This window comes from Arachis ipaensis, chromosome B9, assembly GCF_059453495.1.
Source record: "Arachis ipaensis isolate K30076 ecotype BB chromosome B9, ASM5945349v1, whole genome shotgun sequence".
NCBI lineage: Eukaryota > Viridiplantae > Streptophyta > Magnoliopsida > Fabales > Fabaceae > Arachis > Arachis ipaensis.
Genome location: NC_142444.1, coordinates 8,543,768 through 8,559,090, shown reverse-complemented (window position 1 = coordinate 8,559,090; position 15,323 = coordinate 8,543,768). Strand labels below are relative to the sequence as shown.

The 15,323-nt window shown below is 31.4% G+C and overlaps 1 protein-coding gene across 1 annotated transcript; it reads left to right on the top strand.

Moving 5' to 3' along the window:
• Positions 1-652: 652 nt before the first annotated feature.
• On the top strand, positions 653-11,566 carry LOC107614900 (disease resistance protein RPV1-like). Its single transcript, XM_088499974.1, has 5 exons — positions 653-1,218; positions 5,996-7,094; positions 7,205-7,522; positions 9,066-10,753; positions 11,295-11,566. Exons 1-5 carry the CDS (start codon positions 713-715, stop codon positions 11,347-11,349), a joined length of 3,666 nt encoding a protein of 1,221 aa, XP_088356100.1. The 5' UTR covers positions 653-712; the 3' UTR covers positions 11,350-11,566.
• The last annotated feature ends 3,757 nt before the right edge of the window (positions 11,567-15,323 follow it).

Below are 15,323 nucleotides of genomic sequence, written 5' to 3'. Positions count from 1 at the left end.
ACTGTTCAGTAGTAGTGGCTTTTAACCCACACTATTGTAGATGGAAGGACTGGATGACTTCTTTTGGAAGGAGGAGAATGGCTTCTGTTAATGAGATGGTGGATGGAGGTGAAGGTTGATTTCTTTTGTCTTTGGTAGAAAGAATAGAAATTTATAAGAGGGTATTCAGTGGCTGGAGTTCGAGAGGCTTATGGAATATGAGTAAATTCTACTAATTAATCAATTTTATTGCCAAGAATTTTCTTTAAACTAGAGGGTAATTGGTCTATGCTTAGGGATTTATTATAATAATGTATAAAATAATAATAATTAGTTGATTCAAATAATAATAATGATAAACGAATAATAATATAAAATATATATTTATTATATATTATCGTAATAAATTATATTTATTTTAATATTCAATCATTAATAAAAATATATTAAAAAAATTTAAATTGAATGTTTTTGTAACAAATTAAAATATCTTATACTATGTGATGAAATATAACAAATAAATCAAATTTATTACGGTAATAAATATTTTATATTATTATTATTTAAATCAACTAACTAATTATCAATAATCTATATATTATAATAATTATTGAATGATATTTTGATCGAATAAACTAAAAATAAAGTATTTTAATCGTACATTTTTTAATCGTTGCCATTATATTATATATACTAGTATAGTATCATCAACACCTTGAGCCAGACCCAAAATATGCATATGGCATCCTTCAATGTTTATTCTCCTCCTGCTGCTGCTGCTCCACCTCTCACTAATAAGTACGATGTGTTCATCAGCTTCAACGGTAGGGACACGCGTAACGGTTTCACTAGCCATCTTCATGCCGCTCTATGCAAAAACCAGATCGAAACGTTCATAGACTACAGAATTGAAAAAGGTGGGGAGATCTGGCAAGAACTCGTGGAAGCCATCAGAGAGTCGATGGTGTATCTGGTCATCTTCTCCGAACGCTATGCACAGTCAAAGTGGTGCTTGCGGGAGCTCGTTGAGATCATGGAATGCAAGAACAAGAATGGAGACTACCATGTCATTCCTGTGTTCTACAAGATTGAACCAAGCCATGTTCGGAAGCAAACGGGCAGCTACTACTCCATATTTGCGGAATATGAGAGAAACTTGGACCATGGCCTTGTTCGCCAGTGGAGAAAGGTACTCTTTGACGCTGCCAATATCTCCGGCTTCGAATGCAACGGCCGCAGGTAAGTGAATCCCACCATGCATCTTTTGTTTGATTTTTTTTTTTTTTTTTCATATATAATTTTTCAAAAATATTACAAATCAACTACTAAATCAATTATATTTTATTTTAAATTTAATTGTTAGTCTTTATAATTTTATTAAATTTTTAATTAGATTTTTATATTTTTTTAATTAATTTTTATACTGCTTTTAATTTTATTATTAGGTTCTTCCTAAAGAGTTAACTGAAGAAATTGAAGGTATTTATAATTAAAAACCTAACTGGATGTTTAATCGCATGTATTTTTGAAAAATATTTTGTTAATTTAACATTTTTATATTAAAAATGACTTAATTACAAAATTAAAAATAATATAAAAATTTAATTGAAAAAATATTAAAATCGAATTAAAATTTTAGTGAGATTATAAGGACCAATAATTAAATTTTTATTTTATATAAATATATGTGTTATTTTTAACAATTTTTAATATTATTTTTAGTATATAAATAATATGATTATTAATTTTTTATGAAAAATAAAATTTGTATAATTAAATCAGTGTCTCATTTTTGGATATGCATTCTACGTACAAAAGAATTATCAACTATTTGTTAATTTTTGTGTGAATATATGTATGTATTATATTATGCATTTTTTTTAGTAAGGTGATTTATTAAAAAAATAATTAATAAATTTTTTAATTAAACAAACAAATATATTTATAATAACATAATTAATTTTTTAAGTATAAAAAGTATTTATTGTTGTATTTTAATAGTTTTATTTGTATTTTTATTATAAAATATAAATTTAATTTAGTTGCATTATTTATGAAATTAATTATAAATATCAAAAAAATTAATTATATATTATTCATAAAGTTTTTTTTTTTTTAAAATAAGACTCAAACTCAAAACTTTTAAATAAAAGACAAAAATTTATACCATCTAAACTATAATTTATTGGTATATCATTGATAAAGTAAGGTTTATTATAAATATGGATAATGATTCCTATACAGATAATTAATTAATGCGAGTTTCTTTCTTTACTCTCAAGTTGGAGACCCATCTTCTCTTGAGTTTCAACTAACACACCCAAAGAAGAGAATGGAGTAAATTAAAAAGAATAAAAAATCATAAACATATATTCGTACACACGAAGATAATAAAAAACAATTATGATTGATATACATACAAAAAATAATCATTAAATTAGTTATTAATGTATAATATGTTAAAATATAAACTTTACACTAAAAATAAATTAAATAATATATATATAAATATATAATAATTATTTTATTAATAATGACTAATTTTAATATTCATCTTACATCTTTTAATAAAAACGTAAAGAAAAGGTACTACCGAGGGGGTGAGGAATTGGTTTTATAATTAGGGTATAAAATATTAGCGTGTTCACATAGTGATAAAAGTAGGATATAAAATATTTATTTAGAGTTTATTTATAAAAATTTTGTATTTATTAATTCCTCCAACAAAACATGACGAAGGTTGTTGTTGCCTCATAGCACCAATTATTTTAGAAGAAGTTAAGTTAGCTGTTTTTAGTATATATATTTTTTAAGGCATCAGATTCTAATGAATTTTAGTTATTTTTTATTTTTTTTAAAGAATATTGAAGGATCGTTAGATTTGATGTTTGAATTATGATTTGTCATGCATTTTCTGATTTGAATATGGATCCAAGAACGATAGAAATTTTTGTGATTCTTATTTCGAAGGTAGAAAATTCGATTTTTATGAAGGATTTACAATCTGTTAATTTTTGTAATGTGGTTTATAAAATTATAACAAAGGTTATGGTTAATAAATTTCGTCTCCATCTTAAAAAAATTGTTGGGCCCCTTTAAGAAGGGTTTATCCTGAGGAGAAGAACTCCAGACAATATTATTGTAGCACAAAAAATTCTCCATTTCATGAAGAAGACAAAGTCAAAGAAAGGCACTGTGGCCTTTAAGATTGATCTAGAGAAAGCGTACGATAGAGTGGATTGGGGGTTTTTGAAACAAACTCTTGTGAGTTTTGTCTTTCCTCCTCCAGCAGTCAATCTGATTATGCGTTGTATCATTGCTTCCTCGTTGTCTATCCTCTGGAATGGGGATAGATTAAATAGCTTCACTCTGAGCAGGGGTCGTCTTAGGCAAAGAGACTCTATGTCACCGTATCTGTTTGTGTTATGTATGAAGAGATTGTCTTGTTCTATTAATCAACAAGTTGATAGGGGCTGATGGAAGCCGGTTGCGATTTCTAGAGGGGTCCAAGAATTTCTCATTTGATGTTTGTCGATGATTTGCTTCTTTTCTGTAAAGCCGAAAAATAGCAAGTTCAAACTGTAATGGTGGTTTTGGAAACCTTCTACAGAGCCTCTGGGATGAAGGTCAATGTGGAGAAATCTAAAGCGCTATGCTTTAGGAATGTTTCGGCGACAAGAAAAGAGATTTTTACCGGAGTGTCCTCCATCAGATTCGTCCAAAACTTGGACAAGTATTTAGGGGTGAACCTTAATCTCTCTCGGGTGACACGCACAACTTTCAAGGATGTTCTGGACAAAATTTGGGAAAGGCTAGCCAGCTGAAAAGGCAGATTGCTTAATAAGGTGGGTAGACTTTGTTTGCTTAATTTGGTAGTGACTGCGATTCCTACTTACCACATGTAGGCATCTCTCTTCCCTAAATGGATAACTAATAAGATAGAATCCATGATGCGAAACTTTCTGTTGAATGGTCAAACTGATGGTAAAAGCCTGACTCTAGTTAACTGAAAGGTGTTGGCCACATACATCCAAGAAGTTTGGGGTCTAAAAAACAGAGATCCTTTTTGTATTAATATTGTTCTTCTTGAAAAGTTAGTTTGGCAACTTTTTCACCATTCTGACAAGTTATAGGTTCAATTGTTAACAGAGAAATATCATTTCTCTAAGGATGATTGCTTCAGTCGGTCTCAAAGCAAGAGATCTTATGTTTGGAAGAGTATATGTCGAGTTTGGAATATCTTAAAGGAAGGTTTTATTTGGTGCATTGGGGATTTGGAACAGAACTTTTGGTTTTCTAAATGGAGAAGAGAGGGACGACTGTGTCATGAGATGGATTATGTTTACATTTTTTATTTGGATTTTTGAATCTTGGACCTTTGGTCACCTAGATAGTGGAACCTTGAGAATATCTATTCTCCTCTGAATCAGTCTCTGCAGAGCTATATTAACTGTTACAACGTGGATGTTCAAGCTAGTTCAGAGGTCGGTTGGTGTTGGACTGGTGCAGCTTCAAAGGTTTATGACACTCACTCGTAGTGGTTTTTTGTGGCTCAGTAAGAAGATGTTTAGTTGGAAGGATAGGGAGAATTGACTTTGGCTTTGGCATCAACATCTTCCGAAAAAGCACAAATTCTTGGTCTGGTTATGTCTTCGGGAGGCTCATCCTACTGCTGCATTTCATTTTAAGAGAGGCACTTCGCACATGGATAGCTGTCCACGATGTTTCTCCGGTCAGGAATCAGTTTTACATTACATTTGGGATTGTCCATCAAAAGCCCAGGTAATTTAAACAACGCCCCTTTAGATTATTTTCTAGTCTCTGGTGGATTTAGCATTCGAGGAATAACGAGATCTTTCATCCCCACAAGCCTTAGACCATGGACAAGGTGACTGGTATGACTTTGTCCTTGGAAAAGGAGCTCCGGAATATTTTTGAGTTGAAACGAGTGTCTATCCCCTCCACTATTAGTGGCTCTTGGATTTTCCCTTAGTAGGTACTTTTAAAATTAATTGTGATGCTAGCTATATCTTGGCAATGGTGCACGGGTTGGTTTTGCCTGTTTTAGTAAAGATTGGAAGAAAAGGTGGCAATAAGACTATTTGGAAACAATTGAGAGTCATAGTATTCTGTAAGGAGAGTTGCTTACTATTTGGAGAGGCTTTCTTTTAGCCTGGAATTCAAGGCAAAGAGATATTACATGTGAGATAGACTGTGTGCAGGCCTTTATTATTGTCAATAATTTACAGAATTGCTCTGGTTTTATTGATCATTTGGTGTTAAAAATTTGAGATATCATGTCATGGAAATAGCATGCTGATCTTTAGTTAATTTTAAAAGATGTAAACACAGTAGCAGACATTATGACAAAGACTGCAATAAGGACTCTTTCTTCCCAATTAGAACTTTCGTTGCCTTGAAAAAGATTTAAAAGTAGTATTTAGCGGAACTGCTTTTAATTTCTTAAGTAATTTTTTATTTGCCTTTTTTTTTATTGTTGTTTGTTTGCTTTTCGGTAAAAAAAAAAATTATAAAAGATATGATGCACAATAAACACAAATAGTTGGTATAGTTAAAGAAACTTATTAATTTTATGTTAATTTAAAGTTTATTATCTTAGAGTAAAATGCATTTTCAGTTTTAAGTACTATTATCAAGTACATTTTATTGCGTAGATTTTAGATATTTTTTTGATTGAATTTTAGATATTTTTATTTTTAAGATTTAAATATATTTTTATAATATTAAATATTAATTGTAATATTACTTTTTAAGACTTTTTTATAAGAGTAACTTATTAACATTGTTTCCAATTTTTTAATACACCGATAAACATATATTTTTAATTTTTGATGAAATTAAATATATATTCTCAAAAATATTTTAAAAATTTGTTATTTTACCTTAGATAGATTTTATTTTTTACAATTTTTTGTCACTGACTATAAACAGTCAAACACTTTCTTTTAATTTGGTTATATATTGATTTTCCTTTGGTTAAATTTACATATACTAGGACGGAGGCTGAGATCATTGAAGGCATAGTCCGAATGGTTGTGCAGAAATTGAATCACAAATATACAAATGAACTCAGAAGTCCTTTTATTCGAGATCAAAACTATGCATGCATTGAAGCTCTTCTGAAAATGCAATCAAGGGAAGTTCAAACCATTGGAATCTGGGGCATGGGCGGTATAGGTAAAACAACCCTTGCCGCTGCAATTTTCAAGGAGTTCTCTTCCAAATTTGAGGCTAGTTGTTTCTTGGAAAATGTAAGAGAAGAATCATCAAATCAAGGACTCAATCACATATTCAAGAAACTCCTTTCTGATTTGCTGGAGGAAAAGGTTCATATTAGCACTCCCAAAGTAATATCCTCAGCAATCATAAGTAGATTAAGGCGTAAGAAAGTTTTCATTGTACTAGACGATGTCCATACTTCTGAACTCTTAGAAACTTTGCTTGGAGTTGGCCATGATTATCTAGGATTTGGTAGCAAAGTGATTGTGACAACCAGAGATAAGCATGTGCTTCAGGGAAGAGTGATCATACATCACATTCATGAAGTAAAAGAAATGAATTTTGAGAACTCCCTTAAACTTTTCAGCTTAAATGCCTTCAACAAGCATTGTCCTGAAACTGAATATTTGGATCTATCAATGATAGCAGTTGCTTATGCAAGTGGCATCCCTTTAGCTTTGAAAGTTTTGGGATCTTTTCTGCGATCAAAAAGTTATAATGAATGGGAGAGTGCATTGGCAAAACTGAAAGCAGTTCCCAATGGAGATATTCAGAAGGTATTGAGATGGAGTTTTCATGAATTGGATGATGCAGAAAAAAATATATTTCTTGACATTGCATGTTTTTTCAAAGGGCAAAACCGATATAAAGTAACAAGGTTATTGAATGCCTGTGGTTTCTTTGCGGAGATAGGGATAAGAACCCTTTTAGACAAGGCTTTGATAAGAATAACATTCAATGATAGTATACAAATGCATGATTTGATACAGGAAATGGGTCACAAAATTGTCCATGAAGAATCCATTAAGAACCCGGGAGGACGTAGTAGGTTGTGGAAATCTGAAGAAGTTCGAGACATATTGAAAAATAACAAAGTAAGAGATAGATTGATGTTTCTAAATTATCATAATGTATCCATATATCGAAAAAATGCAGCTTGTTAAAAATTGTACTAACATTTTTTTGTTGTATTTGTTTGCCATAGGGGACTGATGCAATTGAAACAATATTCTTGGATATGACTCAAAACACTGATGACCTGTGCATAAGTTCCCAGGCATTTAGGAAGATGCCAAACCTAAGGTTACTTGCTTTTGCAGATAATAAAGCTTTTCAGAGGAAGAAGAAGAGAACTAATGAGAAACTAGACCTTCCAACAGATCTTGAATTGCCTAATAATTTGAGATATATTCAGTGGGATGGTTGTCCATTGAAATCTCTAACAACTAGTTGTTGGCCTAGTAAGCTTGTTGAGCTTTCCATGCCATACAGCAACGTTGAAAAACTTTGGGATGGGGAACAGGTATGTACAAATATTTTTCGGAATGTATACTGATTAAAATATTAATTTGTTTTCTCCAAAAAGAGTGAAATAAATTGATTCTTTAAATTGGATTAAATCAAATTAATCTCCAAATTATCCTAACACGTATCATGCTTGTTGCTATTCTATTTTTGGTCCGTCATAGCACATCATATAACATCTATAAACAATCAATTATCAATGAATTACAAAGTATAAAAATACGTATTTAAAATCTCATAAAAAATTTTTATTATATTTTTGACATAAATATTCTGTTTAATTTATTGGAGATTTAATTAATCTAGCTACCATAATAATTTTTTTTATTATTCTACTAATTAATTATTTAGTTTAAAAAATTGTGTGAATCAATATATATATATAAAATAATTGATATGATAATTGATTTTTTATAATTTCATAACAATTTTTATTTATTATTTTTTGTCTTCATGCTTATTGACCCAAATTGGTGTCATCACAAAACTATATTTTTTTTGTTGAATCCAACTTCTTTTTTTTTTACCAAAGATATGAGATTATGCCATTTGAGCTATTATTTATTGGCAAAATTTAGAAAGATAGGAGACTCAACCTCTTAATTGAGTATGAGAAGTCTATGCCATTTGAGCTATTACTCATTGACTTTGTTGAATCCAACTTGAAACCATAAAATGTTTTTATTAAATTTTACGTGGAACTTAATGGATCAATATCTTTTAATTAAAGTGAAAAATGTAATAAAGTAATAAAATGAAAAGTTAATTATTTTTAAATTACGTTAATAAAATACACATTTTATAAAAGTTATAAAATTATAGAAATTACAAAATCAATAATAATTATTTTATCACTTTATCAATTTTTTCATTCTAAAGAATCCAAATTCAAACTTAATATATAATTTATACTAGTATGCATTGGCTAAACAACATAAAAAGAAAAACAACCATGCTTGTTACATGCGCACCAAAAAGGCTTAGAAGCCACTTTAAAAAACCAATTTGACTCGTTGACTTTTGGACTTTCATTCTCTCCAATCTTATTATAATAAAATTAGCTATTAAAAATTTAAATTAGGTTGGTCTAAAAGTCTAATAATTAATTTATTAATTTATTTAAATAAATATTAAAAATTTAAATTTTGTCTTTTGCATGTAATATTAAAATAAAATTTTTTTTCTCTATATTTAAAAATGCTATTAATACACTAAAATTAGCCATTAATATTTTTGTATATAAATACATAATATAGTTTAATTTATTAGTCGATGATATATATTTAAGCAACCATGTTAAGTGCATGCTAAGATTAACAACCAATATAGAATACACGTAAAATATTAAAAAATATATTAAAATAAATTAATATATATATATATATATATATATTTAAATATAAATATAAAATGATTAATTTTAATAGTTGAAGTATTTAAGTATTTAACTCAGAATTTGAAAGTGCACATGGTCGAAAACAGTTAATCCTAAAGATAAAATGTATATTAAATAATTTTCTTTTGATTCATTTCTGTTGCAGAATCTACCCAGTCTGGAGGTAATTAACCTTGAATGTTCTAGAAGCATGAAAGAGTGTCCAGACTTGTCAGGTTGCCCAAATCTAAAACTAGTGCGGCTCACTGGGTGTGCAAGCTTGACTCATGTTCACCCTTCTGTTTTCTCTCTTCCAAAGCTTGAAAGTTTACATGTATATGAATGCAACGCACTCACAACCCTATCAACTGAATATTGTTCACCATCTCTTCAATCAATTGTTGCTTATAATTGCCCTAATCTCCAAGAATTCTCAGTCCCAATGATTGGTGATCATTCCGGAATTCATCTGCATCTGAGGTCAACTGCTTTGAAGAAACTACCATCATCAATATTTCATCTTAAGGATCTTCAACACTTCTCCTTTCCAATTAGTGAGAGCCTTATGGATCTTCCTACAAACTTTGCCTTTCAAATCTCGCTTTCTGACCCTCTTGAACATAAATATGACACTGCAATCACCTTACATAAAGTACTACCTAGCCCTGTCTTTCAATCTGTAGTACGTGTAGTGTTTGATAATTGTTGTAGCTTAACTGAAATCCCAGAAAGCTTCTCTTTGCTATCATCATTAGCGCACTTAAACCTATATCGTTGCATTAATGTCAGAACCTTGCCCCAAAGCCTTAAGTGCCTTCCACGCCTTGAAGTTCTTAACATTTTTCAATCTGATATGCTGGAACTCTTGCCAATGCTTCCACCTTCCTTGAAACGCCTTAGGGTCTGGAATTGCAAGCTTCTGAAGACAGTGTTGAGTACAATAAGCGAACCTACCAGGAAAGATGAGGCTACATTTTTGTTCCTGAACTGCAATAATTTAGATGAAGACTCGTATGGTATCATTTTGAAAGATGTTATTGTAAGGACAGAACTTGTGATAACACCATCATCATCAGGAACAGAATTTGAAAACCAAGAAGAAGAAAGATTCTTTGATTGTTATACATATTTTGGTGAGATTTGTTATTTGTTGCCAGTTAGGGGCAGTAACATTCATGACTTGTTTGATGTCCACTCTACTGAAGAAGCTACTTATAAGTTGAGTGTTGAAGTGCCTCGAGATTCCAACTTAGTTGGTTTCCTTTTGTTCATTGTTGTTTCTGAAGAACAATGGAGTTGCATAGAAGAACACACATGGTACAATGTTGGTGACCTCCTAGGCTTTGGGTGTGAATGTTCCTTGGAAACAAGTTGGGGTGAAAAGGTTCATACAGAAAGCTTCTCCTTGTTACAATGGCACTGGGATCAATTCTACCATCATCTCAATATTACTTCAGATCATGCGTTATTATGGTATGACGAGAAACGCTGTAAGAAGATAATGGAAGCAATTAGAGGGAGAAAAGGAAAAGACATGAATGATGAGAAAGGATCCACGTCCACTTGCAACAATGCAAATCTTACACTTGAATTCTTTGCTGGGGTGGTGAATAAATTGGATGCAGTGATACAAGAGTGTGGCATTCGCTGGATATATCAAAATGTGGAGGAAGAAGAAGGACCAAGAGGGCGCAAATCCAAGAGAAGCAGCGAAGAATCTTATGAGGAAGAAGGTTCTGAATCTAATGATGATGAGCAAGAAGAATCATCAATTCCTCCAACAAAGAAGTTTAAGCAAAGTTTGCTAGAACCTCCCTTGATACTTGACGGAGAAGAAGTAGTAGAGGACTTGAGGTAATCTTTTAATTAATCGATGAATAATTACCCCCCCCCCCCCAAATTTGTCGTTTTTGAAGTTTTTAATATCAGTTGTTCAAAGTTTTTTTTTTTTAAACCAAATATAGAGATTCTAATCCAAAATCTCTTCTCTCAAATGAGTACGAAAAAACTATATCATTTGAATTATAATTTATTAGCCAATTATTTAAAGTTTAAAATACACAAAATAATTCTCATAAATGAATCTGTTTAATTTAATTGAAATTATTGTTTTTATTTTTTAAAATTTTTAAAATTCTTTAAAAACAATTTAACATTAAGAATTATTTTGTATATATTTTAAAAATTTAAGAGACTAAAGTATTTTATTTTAAAAGTAATTACTATTAGCCAACAAATTATAACTCAAATGATCGTGGGTTTAAATTTCTCTATTTTTGATTAAAAAAAAGTTACTCTTAATTGATTAATAATAAGTGATAATTGAATTATTGATGTGACTTACTGGGCTAGTAAATTTAATTTTCTTTATTGCGGAAACGGTATATTTGAACAGGGAAAAACTTGAAGAAATCTTGCACATTGGATTTGATATATGGAGATTCATGTGATGAGGAAAAGGAACGACATGTAGCTAGCTCCTCCGGGAAGTATTGTTATGCTATTGCAGTTTCTTGTGATTGATATGAAGGTTTATGTGTAAGAATTTGTCGAATCTATGAATGTGAATGATTATCACGTGGACACGATCGAGCTTATCTCTTTGAGAGCAAACAAAGATTTCACAATTTCACAAATATTCTAATATCTATAACTAAAATTTATCTACACACATGACACCGTGTATGATATAGTAATATCAAAAATGCCCCACATCCATGTAAAAAATACATGGATCGATATTATTCAAGTTTTTTTTATTGTACGTACTTCTTTAATTTTTAAATCATTTGTGATTCACACGTTACGTATAACGTAAATCTTCTATGACTTTTGCTTAACGTAAATCTTTTTTTCTACTTGCATTTTTCTTCTCTACTCGCGTTTTTCTTCTTTTTCTTCTCTGCTCTTGTTATAAACTTTGTTGTTCTTTTCTACTCGCGTTTTCTTTTTTGTTCTTTTTCTTCTCTACTTGCGTTCTTCGTTATGGATCTGGATTGACTTCAACGTAATAAGTTTCGTCATTCTTCTTCTTTGTTTTCTTCTTCGATTTAGACTTTTGAATTGAAACAATAAATGAATCAACTTTAAATCAGTTGAATGAGAGCGATTTGGATTATTCAATTTTGAATCGAATTCAATGGAATGCAATTGCTAATTTTATTTGAATTGAATTGAATAGACGAAGGTGTTCTAAATTTGAATTGAATTGAATTGAATTGATAATATCTAAATTGTAGAGAGAGGTGTTTTGAATTTGATTTTGTATAATGGATTATGTTTCGTTTACTGAGTACTACATAATTATTTCATCGTGAGTATGTGTAAGACTTTGGATTTTTAAAAATTAAATAATAAGTTATTTACGATTTATTATATTTAATCAAGATTATATTTTTTTGATATTTTACATATAAATCGGAGAATTTCTCAATTATAATTTGAAGCTCTAGTAATTGAAAAATAATGAGAATTTTATGTACTCTATTTTGAATATTTAGATGTTGAGCTTTATTTTATAAATAAAGAAAAAAAAAATTTAATTATTTCTAATTTTTATTTAATTAGTAGTTATTTGAATATAATTCATATATTGATGAACAAATGGTACTTTCTTCTTAATTTTTAATACTATTTTATACCCTAATTATATTATTAATTGTCCTCAAAATAAAACCCTAATTTGCTAAATACTTTCTAAAACCCTAACTCTAACTTTTTCATTCCCTTCAGCCGCCACACCCCTTTCCCTTTTCTTCCAAAATCAAACTCACCAACACAACACATAGCAGCAGCAAAAATCAACAGAAAAAAAGAAAAGAGAGGTGAGGGTGCGAATCAGAAGAGAGGAGAAGGGGGGAGAGTGCGCCGGCAAGTCACTGCCGCTCGTCGCGCCGCCGTCGTCACCGATGATGGAGGAACGAGGAGAGTGTGTCGCAGACATGGGGAGCTCGCGCGAGTGAGGAGCGTTGCCACCGCCGTCACGCTGTGCGCTGCCAATTTCGTTGCACCTCGTCGTCACCATCGCCGTCGGACCGCCGTGGAGTCGTTGCTGTCGCACCGGCGTTGCGAGCTGCTATCGAGCCACAAGCAGGACCCGATGCGAAGAGAGAGAGACAGAACAACGCGAGGAGAGAGAGAAGGCGTTGCGGGGTGGTTTCTACCGCCGCTGCTCTCTCCGCCATCGCCGTCTGTGGAGCTCGCCGCCGTCGGAGTCACAAGCTGAGATGGGGAAGGAGGCCATCTTTCCTGTTGTTGTTGCAGTCACCGTACTACTACTACTACGCTTCGTTTTCTTGTTTTCCTTAATTACTGTAAGTCATTTTTGTTTCTGAACCTCCACTGCTATTGTCATGCTATCCGTTGATTGAAAAGTTTAAGGCGTTGATGTTTTAGGATTAAGTTGCTGTAACTGTAGACTGTGACGGTTGATGCTCTGAAAGAATCGTTGTTGTTGGGGGTGACTGGGATTGCTACTGCTGGTTCTAACGCTGTTGCCGCTGCTGTTGTGAAGTCGAAATAAGTGGGTTGCCGCATTTAAATTCTGAAATTTTGACATTGAGGTAGGGGCACTCTCCTTAAACTCATTTTAATTTTTGAAAATTGTTATAAATCGATATTAACGTAAAATGTATATTTTTGTGATTTCGTAAGTCTTATGGAAAGGTTTGAATTGTCTTGGTCGATTGTAATTATTTGTGTGGTTGATTGATTGATTGTTTGAGAAGATTGAATAATTTAGATTATGGATCGATTTTTGATAAACTGGTGGTTGCCAAATTGATTTTCTTGAGAATTGTAAAAGTTTTCATAATAGAAATGAGTTTGAGTTATTGAAAGGGATTTGATACATTGGATTTGGGATTGTTAATTTATCAAAAATGATTTTTGGAAAAATTGAACATGGTTTGAGATATTGAAATTGGTTTGGTATTAGACAAGATATAAAGGAGTTTGAGGGATGTCTGGATGGGACCCGGAAAGGATGGCAAAGTCCGAGTTTTAGAGGAGATGTTGTCAAAATTTTATAAAAATTAGAGATTTTGTTTAGATGATTGTTTAGAAAGATTTGGATTCAAAGGTTATACGGTTTGATTTTGAGTTATTAAGAAAATGAGTATTTTTTAAGTTTGATTCATTTAGAAAAGAATGAATTATGTTTTGAATTGGAACTATTGATGAACGAAATGGAAAGAAGGATGATGAGGATTGATTTTGAAATATGATTTCTTGAAATGAATTTGGAAATGAGATATGAATTGACGAATGATGATGATATCGAGAATGATTTAGATATTGATGAATGTTGACTGAATAATTCATATGGCTTATAAATTTGAATTATCTGAGCACAAGTTTTCCTAGGTAGACGCAGTGGCTTGCCACCACTTGTTTCAGGTTAAGATTTGATACTCTGTTAACCCTACGACGTAAGGGTGACCGGAAACTTATAAATTCCCGGGAATGGTACTCCCATTGAGCGATTTGATATATATATATATATATATATGAGAAAAAGCTATGCATAGACTCATGGGGATGCGCGTCGAGCGATAGTCCAAAGGTTTAGCAAACCAGACTTGTCGGGTTGACTGTATAACTGACAGATGAGCTCATTAGCCATAGGACAAGCATGCATCATTTGTATTTGTATGCTTTGTTTGTGTTTGAACTTAATTTGGTTTGCCTAATTGTTAAACTGTTATTAACTGCTAACTCAGCTATTTGCTGTAATTGCTATCTATACATGTGCCTTCCTTATCTGTTTTGCCTTTGTTTGTTTTGATGTGGTACTTTCGAGATTATTGGGGATGAGATGATGAGTGTGTTGATTGATTATGTGATAGGTTAAAAGCTGTGATTGGTTTCTGATTGAGTTATTAGTAAAGTATGAGAAATTAAGCTGGTTCAGCATAGACTTAATAAACCTATGCTTGGAACAGATTGGTCATTCATACAGTCTAGGAAACTGATTAAGATTCTCTTACAAGAAAGGAAAGGTTTTGAATTTTCAAAAAAATAAATATTGTTTCTTTGAAAAGTTCTGGATGATTAGCCGTTGATTTTTAAAAGGATTCATAGGACGAACGATAGTCACTTTCTTGAAACCAATTCTTCTCTTTATACGTATCTTCTTATAACAATTCTTAAACCCTCTACTGAGAACCCTTTCGAGGATGATGTTCTCACCCGCCTACATAATTTCTTTTCCAGTGACAGATTCAAGAAGTTTCGGCACGAAGCCGCGATTCGAACTACGGATCTTTGTATATATATATATATATATGTAGTATGTTTGTATGTTTTCCTTTTCTATTTTATGATTTAATTTTAGATTTTATTTTACCTCTCGTTATTTATTATTTTGAGAATTTAGAGAGGGAGGACTTATATATTAAGAGATTTTGGATAAGTTTATGTAATT